The following is a 16,697-nucleotide window of genomic DNA, read 5'->3' on the forward strand; positions in this document are numbered from 1 at the left end:
GGTTTGCCTCGCCGGGCAATGAACCTACGGAGGGCTAGTAGGAAGGCATCTGTATCCAGTGAATTAAGGAGATCCAAATGAATAGCACGTGTCGTCAGGCACTTAAAAATCACTCCCCAACGTTTCTCATTTCGTCGGCCTATCTTGGCAATGAATGGCCCAAAACAATCTACACCTGTTGAGAAGAAAGGTGGGCGGAATATGCGTAGACGAGCCTTTGGTAGATCTGCCATTTGAGGAACTTTAGGCTGTGCTCTCCATCTCTGACATTCTGGGCAGCGAAGTTGGTACCTTTTAATGACTTGTCGACCTCTCAAAATCCAATACTGTCTTCTGATTTCTGCAAATAATCTCTCAGAACCAGCATGTAGAAGCTGTTCATCATAGTCTTTAATTATAAGCATGGTAGCGGAATGACGAGGGTCGAGGACAATGGGATGAATATCAAGATCACTGACATGCTGTAACTGCCGTAGCCTCCCACCTACTCTTATGAGACCTGTTGTTTGGTCCAGCTCTGGTGATAGATTTCTAAGTCTGCTGCTACTATGAACTGGCTGGCTTGCTCTTAGAGAAACGAGCTCTTCTGGAAAACTTTGTTCTTGGCAAGCTCGCAGTAGAATAGCTTCTGCTTCACGGTAACTGTTGATCAATTGAGTTTGGTTTGGCTCTGCCGCCCCGTGGCATTGCTGACGTACAGCCTCGACAAGGTCTTTCCATGAATCAAACTGGTTTGCGTCTGGAATATTCTGTGGTACCGATGCAAAACTACAGAAAGTCCGATTTTTTAGTTCGTTGGACTTATGTGGCTGAGTTATGTGTGGTCTCTTAGGCCATTCATCTGAAGCTTGCAAGAGGAAAGACGGCCCATTACTCCATCTGCTCGGTCCAGTAAGCTCTAGAAGGGTTTTGCCCCTTGTCAAGTCATCAGCTGGGTTATTAAGTGAGTCAACATAACGCCATGATCGCTGATCTGTCAGTTCTTGTATTTCGGATACACGTGTGCCGACAAATACCTTGAACCGGCATGACTCTGACTGTAGCCATTCTAGAACAGTTGTAGAGTCTGTCCATAGTGTGGTCTGTTTCAAGAAGAGTGACAATTCTGTCTGGATTAATTTTTTCAGCTGTGCTCCAACCAGCGCTGCGCACAACTCTAACCGTGGCATGGTCTGTTGACGTTTTGGGGCCACTTTTGACCTGGCCATTATGAAGGAGACATTGGTAGCGCCTTCATTGGTTGTAGAGAGGTATGCTACCGCTCCATACGCTCTTTCCGACGCATCACAGAAAACATGAAGGTGGTGCTCAAGTTCAGGATTATCCATTGCTTCAGGAACATAGCAACGCTGGATTGAAACTGAACTGAGGTGTGGTAATTCACTCTCCCAGACATTCCAAGACTCACGCAGATCTGCAGGGAGATCTGGGTCATCCCAGTCTCTTTTCTTTGACCATAGCTGCTGTATGAGAATCTTGGCTCTGATGGTATAAGGCGTGATGAATCCCAAAGGGTCATACTGACTCGCTAGTATCTTGTAAACTGTGCGCATTGTTAGTGCTGAATGTTTAATAGGTCGATGTCTGTAACCCAATGTGTCTGTTCTACAATTCCAGCAGAGTCCTAATGCGGGTTCTTGAGGGTCACACCGATTGTGATCAAGCCACAGTTCCATATCCTGGGATCTAGCATCAGATGGTAAGTGAGCCACTACTGATGATCGGTTACTCGTCCACTGCCTAATTTCAAATCCGCCATCTGCCAGCAGTACACGCAAGTCATCCACTCTGTTCCTGGCTGCTTCAGCAGTAGTTAGACTCTCCAGACAATTATCAACGTAGAAATTGGATTTGACAGACTGGATGAGGTCAGTAGTGCTGCGTGGGTGTTCTTTGACGTGCTTTTGTAGTGCATAGATAGCACAGCAAGGACTACTGGTTGTCCCGAACGGTAGCACCTGCCATTCATATACTCGTGGCGGGATCTCCCGTAGTAAATCCCGCCAAAGGAATCTCAGTAAGGGTCTGTCCTCAGGTAACAGTCGAACCTGGTGAAACATACCCTTGATGTCTCCACTGATCGCAACACAGTGCTGTCGAAATCGCAGTAAGACCCCGAGCAGGGATGGTCCCAGGTTTGGTCCTGGCAGGAGCTGCTCATTGAGTGAAGTACCTTTGTAGACGAATGAGCAATTGAACACCAGACGTGCCTTGCCATTGTGATAGACGAGATGATGTGGCAGGTACCAGGATTCCTCCGATTCATTAGCTGCTTTAGCTGTGATCTCCTTTACATAACCTGCTTGAATTAGTCTATTCATCTCCCCTTGATAGTCGGCTGCCTTCTCTGGTTGATCCCGGAGTCTCCTTTCGGTACTGCGTAGATTGGCAAGCACAGATTCCTGAGGAGCACGGAGCTTGGGGGAATCGTCAGTTCTTAACAAGGGAGTGGCATAGCGCTGAATTCCATCGATTAACACCCTGCAGGTCTTGCCATCTAGGATCTCAATCGATTCCTGGTCATGTTTAGATCGCGTCAACAGCTTTACATTGCGGTAAGGTAGAGAATCTAACTTCCACAATCGCTCCACATCTCTATGAAGGGTATCATAGGCTGCTGCAGTGGTAATAAAATAACTCTGATGAGTGGAAGTTGACCGATTTGAAAGACCCTCAGGACCTTGAAGAGCCCACCCAAGTTTTGTACGGACTGCAACTGGTCCAATCTGAGTGTCTACATGAATTGTTTCCACTGCAGTAATCAGAGAGCTATTATCTGAGCCAATCAGTAACAAGGGCTGAGCATTCTTGAATGACTGCAATGGAATATCTCTCAAGTGGACATATCGACGTTGAAGAGCTTTCACTGGGTAGCTCTGTTCCACAAGATCTAATCCATCTGCAGTGAAGGCATTCTGGATTCTGTACTTGACTACTGGATTGCTTCTAGAGGACACATCAAAGGTAACAACTAAACCAGTTAGGAATGTGACATCAGGACGGATAGTACGTAAGGCTAAGGTTTCCTCTTTCCCTCCTAGCTGAAGCTGTTGAGCAGCAGCAGGTAACAGCATGGTACGTTCAGCTCCGTCATCTAATATCGCAAAGGTGTCGATTGTTCTGTCCTTATTATGTAGTAGCACAGGCACGACTTTCAGTAGTACTCGACCTGAGGGACTGGAAGGTGTGAGATAGATCCTACTGTTTAATGCACTGGTGTGCTTAATCTTGGATCGCTGTTCAGTGATTCCATGGAGGACTTGGAGATGTATCTCCCCACAGATACCACATGGTTTCTTTAAATTACAGTCCTCTGGTTGATGGGAACGGCCGCATTTCCAGCACCGTTTCCCTTCCGCTATCCATTGCATGAGGTTTTCTGTAGATTGCTCCTTTATTTCTGAGCACTGGGTTATGTAATGCTCTTTGCTATGGCAGAATAGGCAATGGACTTTGGATTTCTTCCAGTGAGAAGGCTGAGATACAGACTTAGGTGATTTGACACTTTGGGGTTCTGTACCATGGTAGACTGAAGCACTCTGTCTTTTAGATGAGGTTGAATCCTTTCCCTGAAGTGAGTAGGAGGATCTCTCTTTCTGATAACGCTCAACTAGTCTACTGGATAGACGCTGTTGTTGAGCTTTACTCTGCAGCCAACCAGAAAAATCCTGAAGATTATATGGATTGAGGCTGGCGACATTCAATTTGCCTTGCATCTGTAAGAACTCAATGAAATTGTCTCTGAGATACTTGGGTAGTTTGCTGAGGAGCCGGTCTACATGGGAGCAACAGCTGAGTTCAATGCCTCTCTGGCCCTCCAGGGACAGCAACATACTCACAAGAAGATGAACCCTTAAGGCAAATGACTGGAAACTACTAGCTTCGCCGACCTTCACATCTGGAGCGTTGAGTATGGCTGCTATTTCACTCTGTGCTAATTGATGTGGCTGCCCGTAATGCAACTGTAGAGCCTGCATTGCTGCGGTATATGGCCGAGCTTCATGTCGACAAGACTGACCAATCATTTGAGCCTCTGGAAGTTTAAGATGTTCAAGTAGCACGTGATATTTGTATTTCTCTGACAGCTCAGGATGTGGGTCTAGTAGATTATCCAAAGCTAGTTTCAGATTAGCAAAATCCCTTTCACTGTCTACAGCAAAGTCTGGTATGGAAGGTTTTGGCGCTCCGTACAAATTAATGGGAGGTGGAGGAACTGTCTGACAATTATCATATTCTGGCCAAGTTACTTGTTGTGCTGGGTTGTGAACACCATGTGCACCAGCATAACTAGGCTGTGCTGCGTAGGAACCAGGATAATTCGGACGACAGCCCGCATAAACGGTAGGTACAGAGTTTTGCGTCGTATGTATTGCAGTCTGATGATTAGTGGCCCATTGCTGCTGGGACATAAAAGGGCCGCTTTCAACTCCTAATGACCTTCGAAGTTCAGGAGGTGACTTATCTACATACTGCCTTTGTAGGAGCAACTGTCCTTGTACGGCAGTATCAGATGCTATAGGGAGTTGGGGAGACACAAAGCATGATGATTGAATTGAGTGGACTGAACTCATATCATTCAGTGCAAGTGTTTGCTGGGCAGACTGAGCTCTTATGGTACCCTGTGCCACGTCTCCCATAACTGGAACTTGTGAGATCCGAGGTAATTCAGCTCCCTTTTGTTTAGAGCTCATTTGGTCAGGCGGAGATGCTGGACAGTCAACAGGTGTCTTTGTGAAGTGTGGAGCAGTCGAAGTAATGTTATGAACAGACTCAGGGGAAAGTGCTCCCTTCTGAGGTGCTATATCTGCTTCTTGGAGTGAGAGGTTATCTGCTTCCTCCTCCAGTAGGAAAGCATTAATACGTTTTAACATATCCTGTCGACGCTGCTGCCTTTTCTCATAAAGAGACAGTCTGCTTGTAAGCTGTGCAATCTCGGCTGACTCCTCCCTCTCAGCTGCAGAGATGTTTTCCATCAATTCCCTCAGGGACATTTTATCCGTTGATTGAACTTGTTCTGCTTTACGTACTGGTGTAGACATACTCGGCAAGGATAATGCTATGTACACAGCTTGGTTTGCTGCTGAAGGCACTGTGTGTGTTTCTAGTGAGTTTGGTGGGGGACTAGTTGACCTTGGAAAGTTATAGTCCATAACATAGTCCTCCAGGTGCGTAGGAAGTTTACTATGTCTCACTGGTCTCCCAGCTGACTGGTCTGGACTGGACGGGTTATCATCAGGCAATGACATATCTGTAGTAGTCAGACTCCGGCTCGAAGGACCATGTTATATTTTGTTTTAGCTGGATCAATGTGCACTGACCGCCACAGTGTTCTTGTCAGAGAACTCAGAGTCATGGATAGATGATAGCATTTTAATGATTGCTTTGGCATCAATATAACATGGACATGTGCAAGGTTTTCTAAACAATGAAAGAAATAAAAGTAATCAATAAATCATATAAATCACATAAATGTTACATTGTAGATATAAATGTAAAACTCAACATAAAGTATATGCTTCCTTATACAAGTTATAACGATCGCTATTTAAACTTCAAAGGATTGACGGCATATAATACAGCATGCAATTCACGTGTGGTAAATGGCCGCTTAATATAGATGCATAAACTTATAAACACTATCCACAACAAATCCACTTGCAATATAACATTAATATTCAAATAACACTGGACTTACTTGTCCTTTACTCGTACAATGTCCTTATAATGCAAGCAATCCCGCGAACTTTCCAGTCAGAACGGCTGGTTCAACTCTATGACGCTACTTATTCTCAGTCTACTAAATCAGCGTAGGCTCCGCAACTGCACTAGTCGCGCACTATCCAGTGACGAACAGCGCTGATTCTGTGTGCATCTCCGTTACTATGCTAAACATGGAGAATTCAGAACATCTTCCTATATTTCATGCTGAATTAGAGCTTGTACATGTGAGATTTAAATGTTTTTTATAATTCAATTTAATTCAAATACATCAAAATTAAATACTTTTTACATTACTGTATATGGTTTTAACAAAAAAAAGGCACTAGCTGCTCATAGTCAGACTGAAACTGCTGTGGTCGGGTTTCTACAGAAATGTGGTTTGATCTGTGCAAACATCTTTTAGGTGAGATGTACATTCAGTGTGTTTGTGTTTAGTTTGCAGGTGAAGTGATTCTTTCTCTCCTGCTTTTAATGAACTTAAGAGTTGATTCCCTCACAAAACAGCTTTAAAGTAAAACATGAAATAAAAATACTGAATCCATACACAGATTGACAGCTAATAAAAAGGGTGTAATTTGCAGGCAGGACGGTGGGACATGTCCCACTCCCACCACTTTTTGAAACATCTTGTGGTGCAGATGTATCTACTACAAAGTAAACCTCTAGTTGAGTAGCAAACTCTCTTTTCATTCTGGTGAAATTACTAAACAAAATGCGCACAAACTTGTCCCTACTCTTGATATACAATCACTGATGAACATCTTGGGTTTTAAAGGTACACTATGTAACTTAATAATAATAATCATATATTTTTTTTACATTTTATATAGTGCTTTCCTGGGTACTCAAATACTAAAGCCCATAAATCCTGATGTACATCATAAGGAGGATGGCGTCTACGCTAATATTAGCGTTTATCCCGAGGTTTACCGCAGTCTGCCGGATCCAGGCCGTATCCGGATCTGATGAAGGACCTGCGCCTGGACACGACGACTACGCAGTCCTGAAGTGTCAACTATTCTCTCCCCTGTGAAGGCCTCCTTCCCTTCACCTCTGTACAGATAAAAAGTTGTCAGGATAATTCGGCTCGCGTGACTACGTGGACGTGATAAATAATTCTGTATTAGACATTTTTATAATATTTTTTATAATTTTAATTTACTTTTTTTCAAAGGACAACCTGATTTTTAAAGACCAGAGAGTCAGGACCTCAGTTTAACATCTCATCCGAAGGACTGTGCTTGTTACGGTATAGTGTCCCCATCATTACATTGGGGTTTTAGGACCCACAGACCGCAGGGTGAGCGCCCCCTGCTGGCCTCAGTAACACCTCTTCCAGCAGCAACCTGGATTTCCCAGGAGTCTCCCATCCAGGTACTGACCAGACTCAACCCTGCTTAGCTTCAGTGGGCAACAGGGTGATATGGCTGCTTTGGTCCTTTGTTAAAAAACAAAACTCATTGAGAAAAACATTGTTTTGGTTGTGCTTGGGCTCTGCGTGACTGTGGAACTGTAAAAATATTTAGACCACTTAACTTAGTTCAATTCAATTCAAATTTATTTGTATAGCGCTTTTCACCATACATATTGTTTCAAAGCAGCTTTACAGAAAATGCATTTCAGAAATGTACAAAGAAAAATACAGTTAATTAATCATGTATTAATTTAGGGCATAACATATCGCCGGCGTCGAGTCGTCTCTTCACAGGCGTTGGGGCATCTGAAGTCTCCAAGAGATAACAACTGGCGTCACTGGCGTCCCGAGATAACAACAAATAAGCAGATGGGAAATAATTAGCATAGCTGCTGTTCATAATATGAATGCATTTGATCTGATTTAACTGTAGTATAAAAGGTATGAGATGCATTATGTGAATGCTTTGATAAAGAGATGCGTCTTTAATCTAGTTTTAAACTGGGAGAGCCAGTATGAGCCTCACTTAGTGATTGCTATCAGGATGTGAAGAGAGTTTCGACCAACAAAAATTCTGGAACAAGGTATGTGTGTGGGCAAGATGGCATTTCCTATATTCCTCTGTTTCATGCTGTTTTGATTTAGGGAGATAGGAAAGTTGAGTTTTATTGTATTTTCTTTACCTTTTGTCCAGTAAATTAGAGTCCAGTAAATCAAATGTTTTTGTTGTTATTGTCCTTGGTGGCATATGCTTGAGCACACCTGGTAAAGTGGTCAGTGACAGCCAGTATTGTTACAGTCCTGACTAGCTTCCTCATTTGTGTTTTCCTGTGTTGTTGTTTTTGTGTGTTCTCTCTTTGTGTGTTTGCAGGGTATAGTCATGTGATGTGGGCGATGAATCGACTGATAAAAAGTTCCGTCTTCACCAGTGTGGTTGTCGAATGAGGCCTTTCCAACACCAGGAGTTTTTGAGTATTCATCTGATATGTAGTCTTTTTTTTTTTTTCTTTTTTGATGTTGTTTGCTTGATTAATTTATGCATTACCTTAATAAAATATACTTTTTGGTTAATTTAATTTGTGTGTGGCCTCGCCGTTTGTTATATTCCCTGAGTCAGGTGGATTTGTAAAGGTACTCAGCACTCAATCATCTTTATTCCTCTTCAAGTGAAGATAGAAATTAGTTAGAATAGAAATATATAGAAAAGTAGTTTTAATGCTTTTATCTTTGGGTAATAGGACCATATAACAATCAACAACCTCTCTCTCATTTACATTTTTATGTATTTTTAATTTTATTTAGTTAGTTAGTGTGTGATATTTATGGAAGCTTGTTTCCATCATGGAATAAAAAGAATAATTATTTATTATTTCACACAAATCTGACTTTATAACTCAAAACTGATTTTAAGCTGGCAATTGCGAGGAAAAAAAACCCTAGGAGATAAATAGTCACAATTTCTTTTTCGCGGTGGAAACAAACTTCCATAGATATTTCTATAGCCATGACATTAATACAGAAGCATATTGCTGTCAGTTGTAATGCGTATTGTGTAGTTTCAAGTTCTACCAGCAGGTGCTTATGGGTCAAAATACTTTTTTTATCTGGACTCATATGTATTTTATTTATTAAGTCTCTCACATTACTCATGTTACATGATATATTGTGTTTACATTTTTTTTTTTTTTATAACTAAAATAATAAACTATCATTTAAACTTGACATGGTCTTTAAATAATTTTTTACATAATAACAAGTAATTGGCTATGCTACTGCCATGCATGTACATTTAGTCTATACGATATTTTACAAACGGTTGACTGCGAAAACCCGTTTTGCATATGCAAATTGGTACGTTCACTGCGTCATCGCTCTACATTCCATTCATGCGGTCAGGTTAGTTTCACTTACAAGTAGGCTACTAGTTTTACAAGTACGCCCTTATAGCGGCACACTTTTATGATTCAGATTAACCATTCAATTTCTGTGGGGGAAATGTCGCTTCTAGTTAATTTGCTCTCGGTGATCTTGATTTCAACCAACCACGGTAAGACACAATTTGTTACAATCTCTTTTACGCCGTTGCACTGATTTATTTGAACAAATATGTATCGTAGTGATGTATTGTTGGTAGGATTATTAGCCTATCGGCTGACAACAAATCATAGAATCAGTCCAGATCAGTTTCAGTGCCGTTAAAATGGGAACTTTTAAATGACGTTAAAAAAACTTTTTTCGTATAAAAACCAGGCACACAGACATAAGATAAGAAAATAGTCAGATAGAGTCACTGTCACAAAACCAGAACCCTGACTAGTAAAGTTTTACATCAGTGCATAACTGATCAAATGTAGCTTGAATGTAATGCGAGTGAGCTTCTGCCAAATTAATCAAATTTAATGTAGCCTAAACATGTTATTTATGGGGAGAACTAAAAATATTTTGAAGAAAGGGTGGATTATGAGTCTAGATGCTGTGGAAAATAGCATAATTTTCTGAAATATGTTTATGGGTACTATCATCTATGTAATGTACATTATGAGTCTATGAAAATGTTTGATTATGAAAATGTGTGTGTGTGTGTGTGTGTGTGTGTGTGTGTGTGTGTGTGTGTATAAGATCATCCATGAGACGCATGTATGTTTGTCTGATGAGTGAAAGTTTAAATCAATGATGTTCTTCTGCTGTTTGTTTCCATGTGTTACATTATGAATCCAGACATATTTCTCTGCTCAAATCGGTATGATCTGTTAGAAAATAATAGTTGCATAGTTTTGTTTTTGTCATGTTAACTGTTTCTTCTGCAGGTGCCTCTAGTGTTGGTTCAGATAAAGTGTCAGTGTCAGTGATGGAGGGAGATTCAGTCACTCTAAACACTGGTGTTAAAACAACCCGACAAGAGGATATTAGATGGTATTATAATAACATTCTCATCGCTCAAATCAATGGAGATATTAATAAGACCTGTACAGATGTTCAGTGTAATAAAGATACTGAGAGATTCAGAGACAGACTGAAGCTGGATCATCAGACTGGATCTCTGACCATCATGAACATCACAAACACACACTCTGGAGAATATATACTACAGATCATCAGCAGCAGCAGCAACAGTGAAAAGATCTTCAGTGTTACTGTTCAAGGTGAGTCATTTAATATAGCGTTTAAATGCAGTTTATATATTTTAAAGCACATTGTTAATGTGTGTTTATAGGCACAAACCAAAATGTTACTTTTCAGATCAAAAGTCAAGAAAGGGCTTATCCAAAGTCATGTTCATAGTTCTCTCATGGTGTGTAGTTTTTATTTGTTTTCAGCAAAAGATCCTCCAGCATGTGTTGGTGTGTGTTTCAGGAGTTTCTGCTGCTGAACGAGATGAAGTGAAGAAAAACGAGGGAGAATCCGTCACTTTTGATCCTCCTGTAGCAAGAAAACCAAATGATGTGATGACGTGGTATTTCAATGACATTCACATCGCTGAAATCACTGGAGATCTCAGTGAGATCTGTACAGATGTTCAGTGTAATGAAGATACAGAGAGATTCAGAGACAGACTGAAGCTGGATCATCAGACTGGATCTCTGACCATCACACACACCACAAACACAGACTCTGGAGAATATAAACTACAGATGATCATCAACAGCAGCAGCTTCAGCATCAGCAGAGTGAAGAGATTCAATCTTATTGTCATTGGTGAGTGTATAATTTAATCATTCAATGCATTTTCCTTTGAGGAATTAAAAAACAGTTCAATATTTTTTTAAATCAACTCAGTAAATGTTGAGTTGACTTTTTTGAGCTTTGCCCAATAACACTTTGACTAATGTTATTAACTTGATAACTTGCATAATCCTAATGTTACCTGTTGATACAGCTGATGATCAATATAAAAGGGTCTAAAAAATAAAATAAAAATGTAAGTACTGGATGGATTATCATTCACAATAATGACTGTTTCTCTGTGGATGTTCCAGAGTCAGGTTTGTCTTCAGGAGCTGTAGCAGGAATAGTTGTTGGTGTTCTGCTGGTTTCTGCAGTTGTGACTGCTGGTGTGATTTACTATTGTCACAGGAGATGTGCAGGAGTACTGTAGCACAGAGTGTAAGTATTACATATCAGCTGATTTAACAAGATTTATGAGATTTACTGTGCAAAAACAAAGTTTTTTTATTATTCTGGATTTAACATAAATGTAAATCAAATGTAATAAATGTAAATGTGAAACGTTATCTTATTTGCTCTTTACTTTTATTTATTTTTTCGTGTTTGTGTAACGAAAACATAAATCTTTCTCATCACTGTTACTGTCACGTTTTGGGTTTTGTTTCTTGTCCTTGTCATGTTTCTGTGTCTTGTTAATGTGATTCCCTGTTTGTCATGTGATACTGCCATGTGTCTCGGTCAGTTCTTATCGTTGCACTATAGTGGTTATTCCTGAGTCTGAGTTTGTATTTGTGAAGTTGAGTTTATTTAATAAAATTGCTGCACTTGGATCCCGCTTCCTCCTCTGCTTCAACCAAACATAACAGTAACCTTCTGTGAATCTGTGTTCTCTTACAGGAGGATGATGCTGACAATAACCCACCACATGATCCCGATGCCATTCTTTTGGAGGACATGGAACATCACCAGACTCATGCCGAGGCTCCCAATAAAACAACGGACACTTAAGAGAATTAGGAAATGATAGAGAGAAGAGGATCGGCTGAAACTCTCATCGCTCACAGAGTAATTGTGTCACGATTCCAGGATTTCCAGGTTGGGGGGGGGGGGGGGGATAAACTGTCTTCGTTGATTAACTGAATGCTGTACACGTGTGTTAATTTTCTTAACATGCTCCTCGCGAACTTTGTTAAATACTATAAATGTTAAATGATATATTAACAAATTTAGGCTTAAACCGTATATGAGCAATAAAGTAAGAAACAAAGCAACAGTTTCCAGCTGTAGATCAGCGAGTGCTTGATGTTTCTCAGTATATAGAGGTTTATTAAAACTTTTACAGTGATCCAGACACAAACAGTGAGTGATTATCTTGCTTTCTTAACTTCTGCACTATAATCGTGATCTGGTTTGACTTATCAGTAATTTTGTCCTATCTATTTACATCCTCTTATAACTGATAGAACTGTTTTTTACAATTACCTCAACAAGACGGGCATTATGACCAATATTTTCCTCCTCAACTCAAGGACAGTCTGCACTACTGATACTGCCGGTGTTTTTACTGGTATTGTTGCTGTTGCTGGTAATGTCTGGTATTCGTATGTTGATAATATTTATGGTTTAAACAGTTACATTAACCCTTACTTATCTACCTTCATCAGAAACACTTTCCAGCAGCTAGACTGAAACCAAAACCAGCTTTAAGACGCTTGAAATATCATTTATTTATTTTAAAGTTGGTGAAACATTCAGGTATTTATTCTGTTCAATGTCTGTTACTGGACTCCCATATGATACAGTCTGTGTTAAATGTTGTGTTAAAACAGCCATAATAACACACAAATGTGTGTATACTTGATAAAACAACACATTACACTTGTAAATTCTCATACATTACATATATATTTATCTTCATGGTTGAAATGTGCAAAAATGAAGTTCACCTGAAGTTGTGAACACACATCTGTGACATTTTATGAGGTGCTGATTCATTCTTTCATTTTATCTGTGTGTATGTGAGGAGATGAAGACCTGTCGTGTCTCTTTCAGTATATAATCTTGAGCTGTGATTTGTCGAGTGTGATTTTTTTCTTTTTCTTTAAACTCATTGAATTATTGTATTTAGCTGATATGTTTATTAGAATATTATGACTGTTTGATGGAGACGATTGCCTTCACTTTAAAACTGTTTTTCCAGTCTAGCCTTCAGCTTTAAACTTGCGGTATCCCTTTCTTCTTTGGCAGCAATCTTGATTCCTTGTTCCTATTTTTGGATTTTTCTTTTTGTCTGGTGCTCACTGTAAATATATAAATCAATAGAGGTGATTCATGATTTTCATATGTCAGGTAAATATTTGAAGAAAAGCCATTTAAGTGTCCTAATATATGCTAAACTCCTCTCAAAAGCTTTTATCACATCTAATCATAAATCATTAAGAACTGGACATTAATGTTGTAGTTTTACTAACACAAATAATTTTTTTTTTTTAATAAGCTGTTTTAATGAAACCAATATTGTGTTTCTTGCATTCTGAGCAGAATATTTCCTTATCTTTACATCAGCCAAGGGAAAAAGTGACTTGAATTAAACCCACAAAAAACAGAGTTTTCTTTTCTGAAACAAGCAAATGAACGTGACACATCTTTGCATGTCTATGTGATAAATATTATTAAAAACATATGATTCATTCACAACATCTGAAATCTGTGCATCTCTAAAATATGTTTGTTATCAGAAATATCTAAGCTAATATTGAATCATCTAGTTATAGGAATTTCAGTGATGCGCAACTTTATTATTGTTGTTGTTCCGGCCTGTAAAGTCATGATGGATGGGCGGCTGAACTTGTTTTGCTGTCTGTTCTCTACCTCTCTACTGTTCATGTCTACTTTGCTTTGCTGCTCAAGATATTGAAGAAGCACAGACAGCAGAGACTAGACTCATTCTCTTCTGTCCCAGACAGTTAGACTGTTTCTAAAAGATTTTTAAATAAAATAAAACAACTTTTATCATTTATTTTCACACAACATCTGTTACTCCATTAGTGTTCAATAAAAACATGTATTTTTCTGCAATCATACACTTTGGGAGTGCTGAAAAGCACATTTTTCTTAAAGGAACACGCATCCGTTTTTTGAAATAGGGGTTATTCACGGTCTCCCCTACGTAGATGGGCAAACGCATTTTTTGTCTCAGTGCATGCATTGTCTTAGCTTAGCATAATGAATGGAATCATTTGTTGCCAGATAGCATGTAAAAGTGAGCAAAAAAAAAAAAAACTTCCATCAACATACCGAAGTATCTTCGCTTTTGGATTGTGTTGAGTTTGAGAAGTTATAGCTACAGTTACAGCAAATATGGTAATTTCCCGCATAGCAAAATGTTGGGAGAACAAGCAAAGCACACACACGCCGGTATGTTGATGGAAGTTGTGGGATTTCAGGTGTTGCGTGATATCTCTGCACCCAAGTATCAGTGCTTCGCCTGTGCTTCACCCCAATAGGTGCTTGCCCACCGATCTAAATGTAGGTGTTGGAGCCATTCTGTATTGTAATGGTTTGGAGCTGTGTTCTGCCACAAGTCTACATTAGTGCAGGTGTGGCGCACAGCGAGGTGCAAGGTTTTTGACCGTGAGGCACGGCGTGTAATCATGGAGACTGACTTGAGTTAAGTTTATGTTTGAAGAAAGGTTTCATTTTTCGTTATGTTAATAAATGGATTGGCATATCCGACTTTAATGTCAGATTTTTGAAAGTTTATTATTTGTACTGTATTTTATTATTTTAAGCCACAAGGAAACAGCACGCCCGAAACACGCGTGCAAAACAACTTAAATGTGCGCCAACAGTAGGGGAGATGGATATATTTATTTGTGTTTATTTATTTATGCTTTTTCTTCTTCTTTATATAAATATTTATTTATTATTATGTCAGTTTTGGCATTCCATAGTACTCCAGATAGTGCACTTTACGTTTAGGCCAACATAAACTAACAAAATGAATAGACAATATACAAGATGCACAGTACAAAATAGGCTACAGAATGTAACACAATAATAAATCATGTAAATAAATAAATAATATTATTGACAATTGTTTTTATCCAAAAATACTGTGTTGAGTCAAAAGTGAATTTCCATTTGCAGGGACGGATTATGGCGATGATGTACGTGCCCTGGGCACGGATGTCTCAAATGCCCCTTTCCCCACATTTTTCGACATTTTTTTATTTTTATTTTTGCTAAATCTTACATATTTTACGAGTTGCCCAATTCGTATGAATTAAAATCTGTTATGAGTGCAGTCCGCCCCCAAGGGGGTAATCCATCCGCCGGAAACTGAAGCCTCCCCGGGCGTCGCCATTGTAGCAAAACATCTCCTGCTGTTAGCATTCCATTGACTCCCATTCATTTTGGCGTCACTTTGACAGCGAATAACTTTACATATGAGGCGTCCAAAGACTCCATTTGTCAATTTATTGATTCCTAAAGAAACACGACAATGTATAAAAGGCTCTATTACCTTGTATCTTACGTTATGGCCCCGTAGAAACCGTTTTTGTAAAAATAGACTAACGATTGCGTTATAACCACTCGACTCTGTCGCACAGTCGAGAAATTACCGTATAGACTGGCCGAGAAGCTCGCAAGCAATCGGGGGGACGTGGAGGCATAAAGTCCGATAAAGTCAAGGGAGAAGCCCATAGAGAGTGATAAAGTTCTCCGCTCTCCGGCTCTGCGAGATTCGGAAGGGAATGATTCAGATTTCTCTCGGCACAGCTACTAGAAGACGGACAGCTGTCAGACAGGTTGCTCACGTCACATCTACGTCGTCAAGCTCAGTTTGAGCCTGCGCAGTTCGCCTGGCGATCAAGTGAGTGCTTCAAATGGGCTTCACTTTTCTCCGTTGAAATCTATGGGGTCGCTGTGTCCATCTTACATACTGTCTATGGGTCCGCCTGGCTCTGATGTCATGCTGACGTATGTCAAAACACTCTCGCGAGCGCAAGTCGCACATGTCGGATTCTGCAGTCGAACGCAGTTTCTCTCTACCGACTGCGCTGATCAAAAGCACGATGGGAAACGACTTGCTGACGACACAGCTTAATGCTCATTGGTTTAAACAACCATGATGTATTGTTCTCTTTTAAAATGTTTGAATTTAAAACTCTGATTTCGTGTTTTTCCGAACTCTCTGACAGTGTGATCTCTATATGGGTCATTTTAGTTGACTCGTTTATGGCAGAAACTATATTTGTATATGCCACATTCAACCGCTCCAGACATGTTGTTGCATCTGCCATCTTGAAATGGTCAAGATTTCAAATGATCCAGTGAGTTTTCCAAGATAACAAAACAAACTAAATTTAAAATCCCAAAGAAATGGGGAAAACCTTTCACAGGTGAGTAAGTGCTGGTTTGTGTGTTTACAGTATGAACTCAACATTGCAGGTTTTTAAACTATGGCAACTTTTTAATGTCACATAATCTAACGCCTTTTTCTTCTTGTATTGTGTTAATGTACAACTAAATCCTATGAAAATCTACAGATCCATTCATATGTATAAATAGGTTGCAGAAGCAGTCAATTTGCTGTGTTCACAAACTGGCTTCCACCTCCTCTCATTTACATTTCCCTGTCACTAGATGTGGTTTGTTTTGTTTTTCTGTTCTCTCTCTCTCTCATTTACATGGTGGAGTCAAGCGGCAGATTCTGTGGGTTACCTGTGATGAATCAACTGATAAAAGGGTTATGTGGTTGTCGCTTGAAGCTTGTCCAACACCAGTTTTTGTGTATTCATTTGTTCTTTTTTTCACTTTCTTTTCCTGATTTGATGTTGTTTGTTTAACAGGTTGTATATTCCTGAGACCCCGCCCATTGACTTCTGTCCAC

At 39.8% G+C, this 16,697-nt stretch overlaps 2 protein-coding genes across 4 annotated transcripts in view; one reads left to right on the top strand and one right to left on the bottom strand.

Annotated features, from left to right (window-relative positions):
* LOC306987861 (uncharacterized protein) overlaps positions 1-16,697 on the bottom strand; it is a 434,965-nt gene that overhangs the window by 165,910 nt on the left and 252,358 nt on the right. The window lies entirely within an intron of this gene.
* LOC306987918 (uncharacterized protein) lies at positions 9,040-13,712 on the top strand. The gene is made up of 5 exons (XM_079592559.1): positions 9,040-9,182; positions 9,943-10,278; positions 10,490-10,831; positions 11,113-11,239; positions 11,699-13,712. The coding sequence occupies exons 1-4, from the start codon at positions 9,095-9,097 to the stop codon at positions 11,229-11,231; spliced, it is 885 nt and encodes a 294-aa protein (XP_079448685.1). The 5' UTR covers positions 9,040-9,094; the 3' UTR covers positions 11,232-11,239; positions 11,699-13,712.

Source organism: Phoxinus phoxinus (genome assembly GCF_949152265.1).
Source record: "Phoxinus phoxinus genome assembly, chromosome: 20".
Classification (NCBI taxonomy): Eukaryota; Metazoa; Chordata; class Actinopteri; order Cypriniformes; family Leuciscidae; genus Phoxinus; species Phoxinus phoxinus.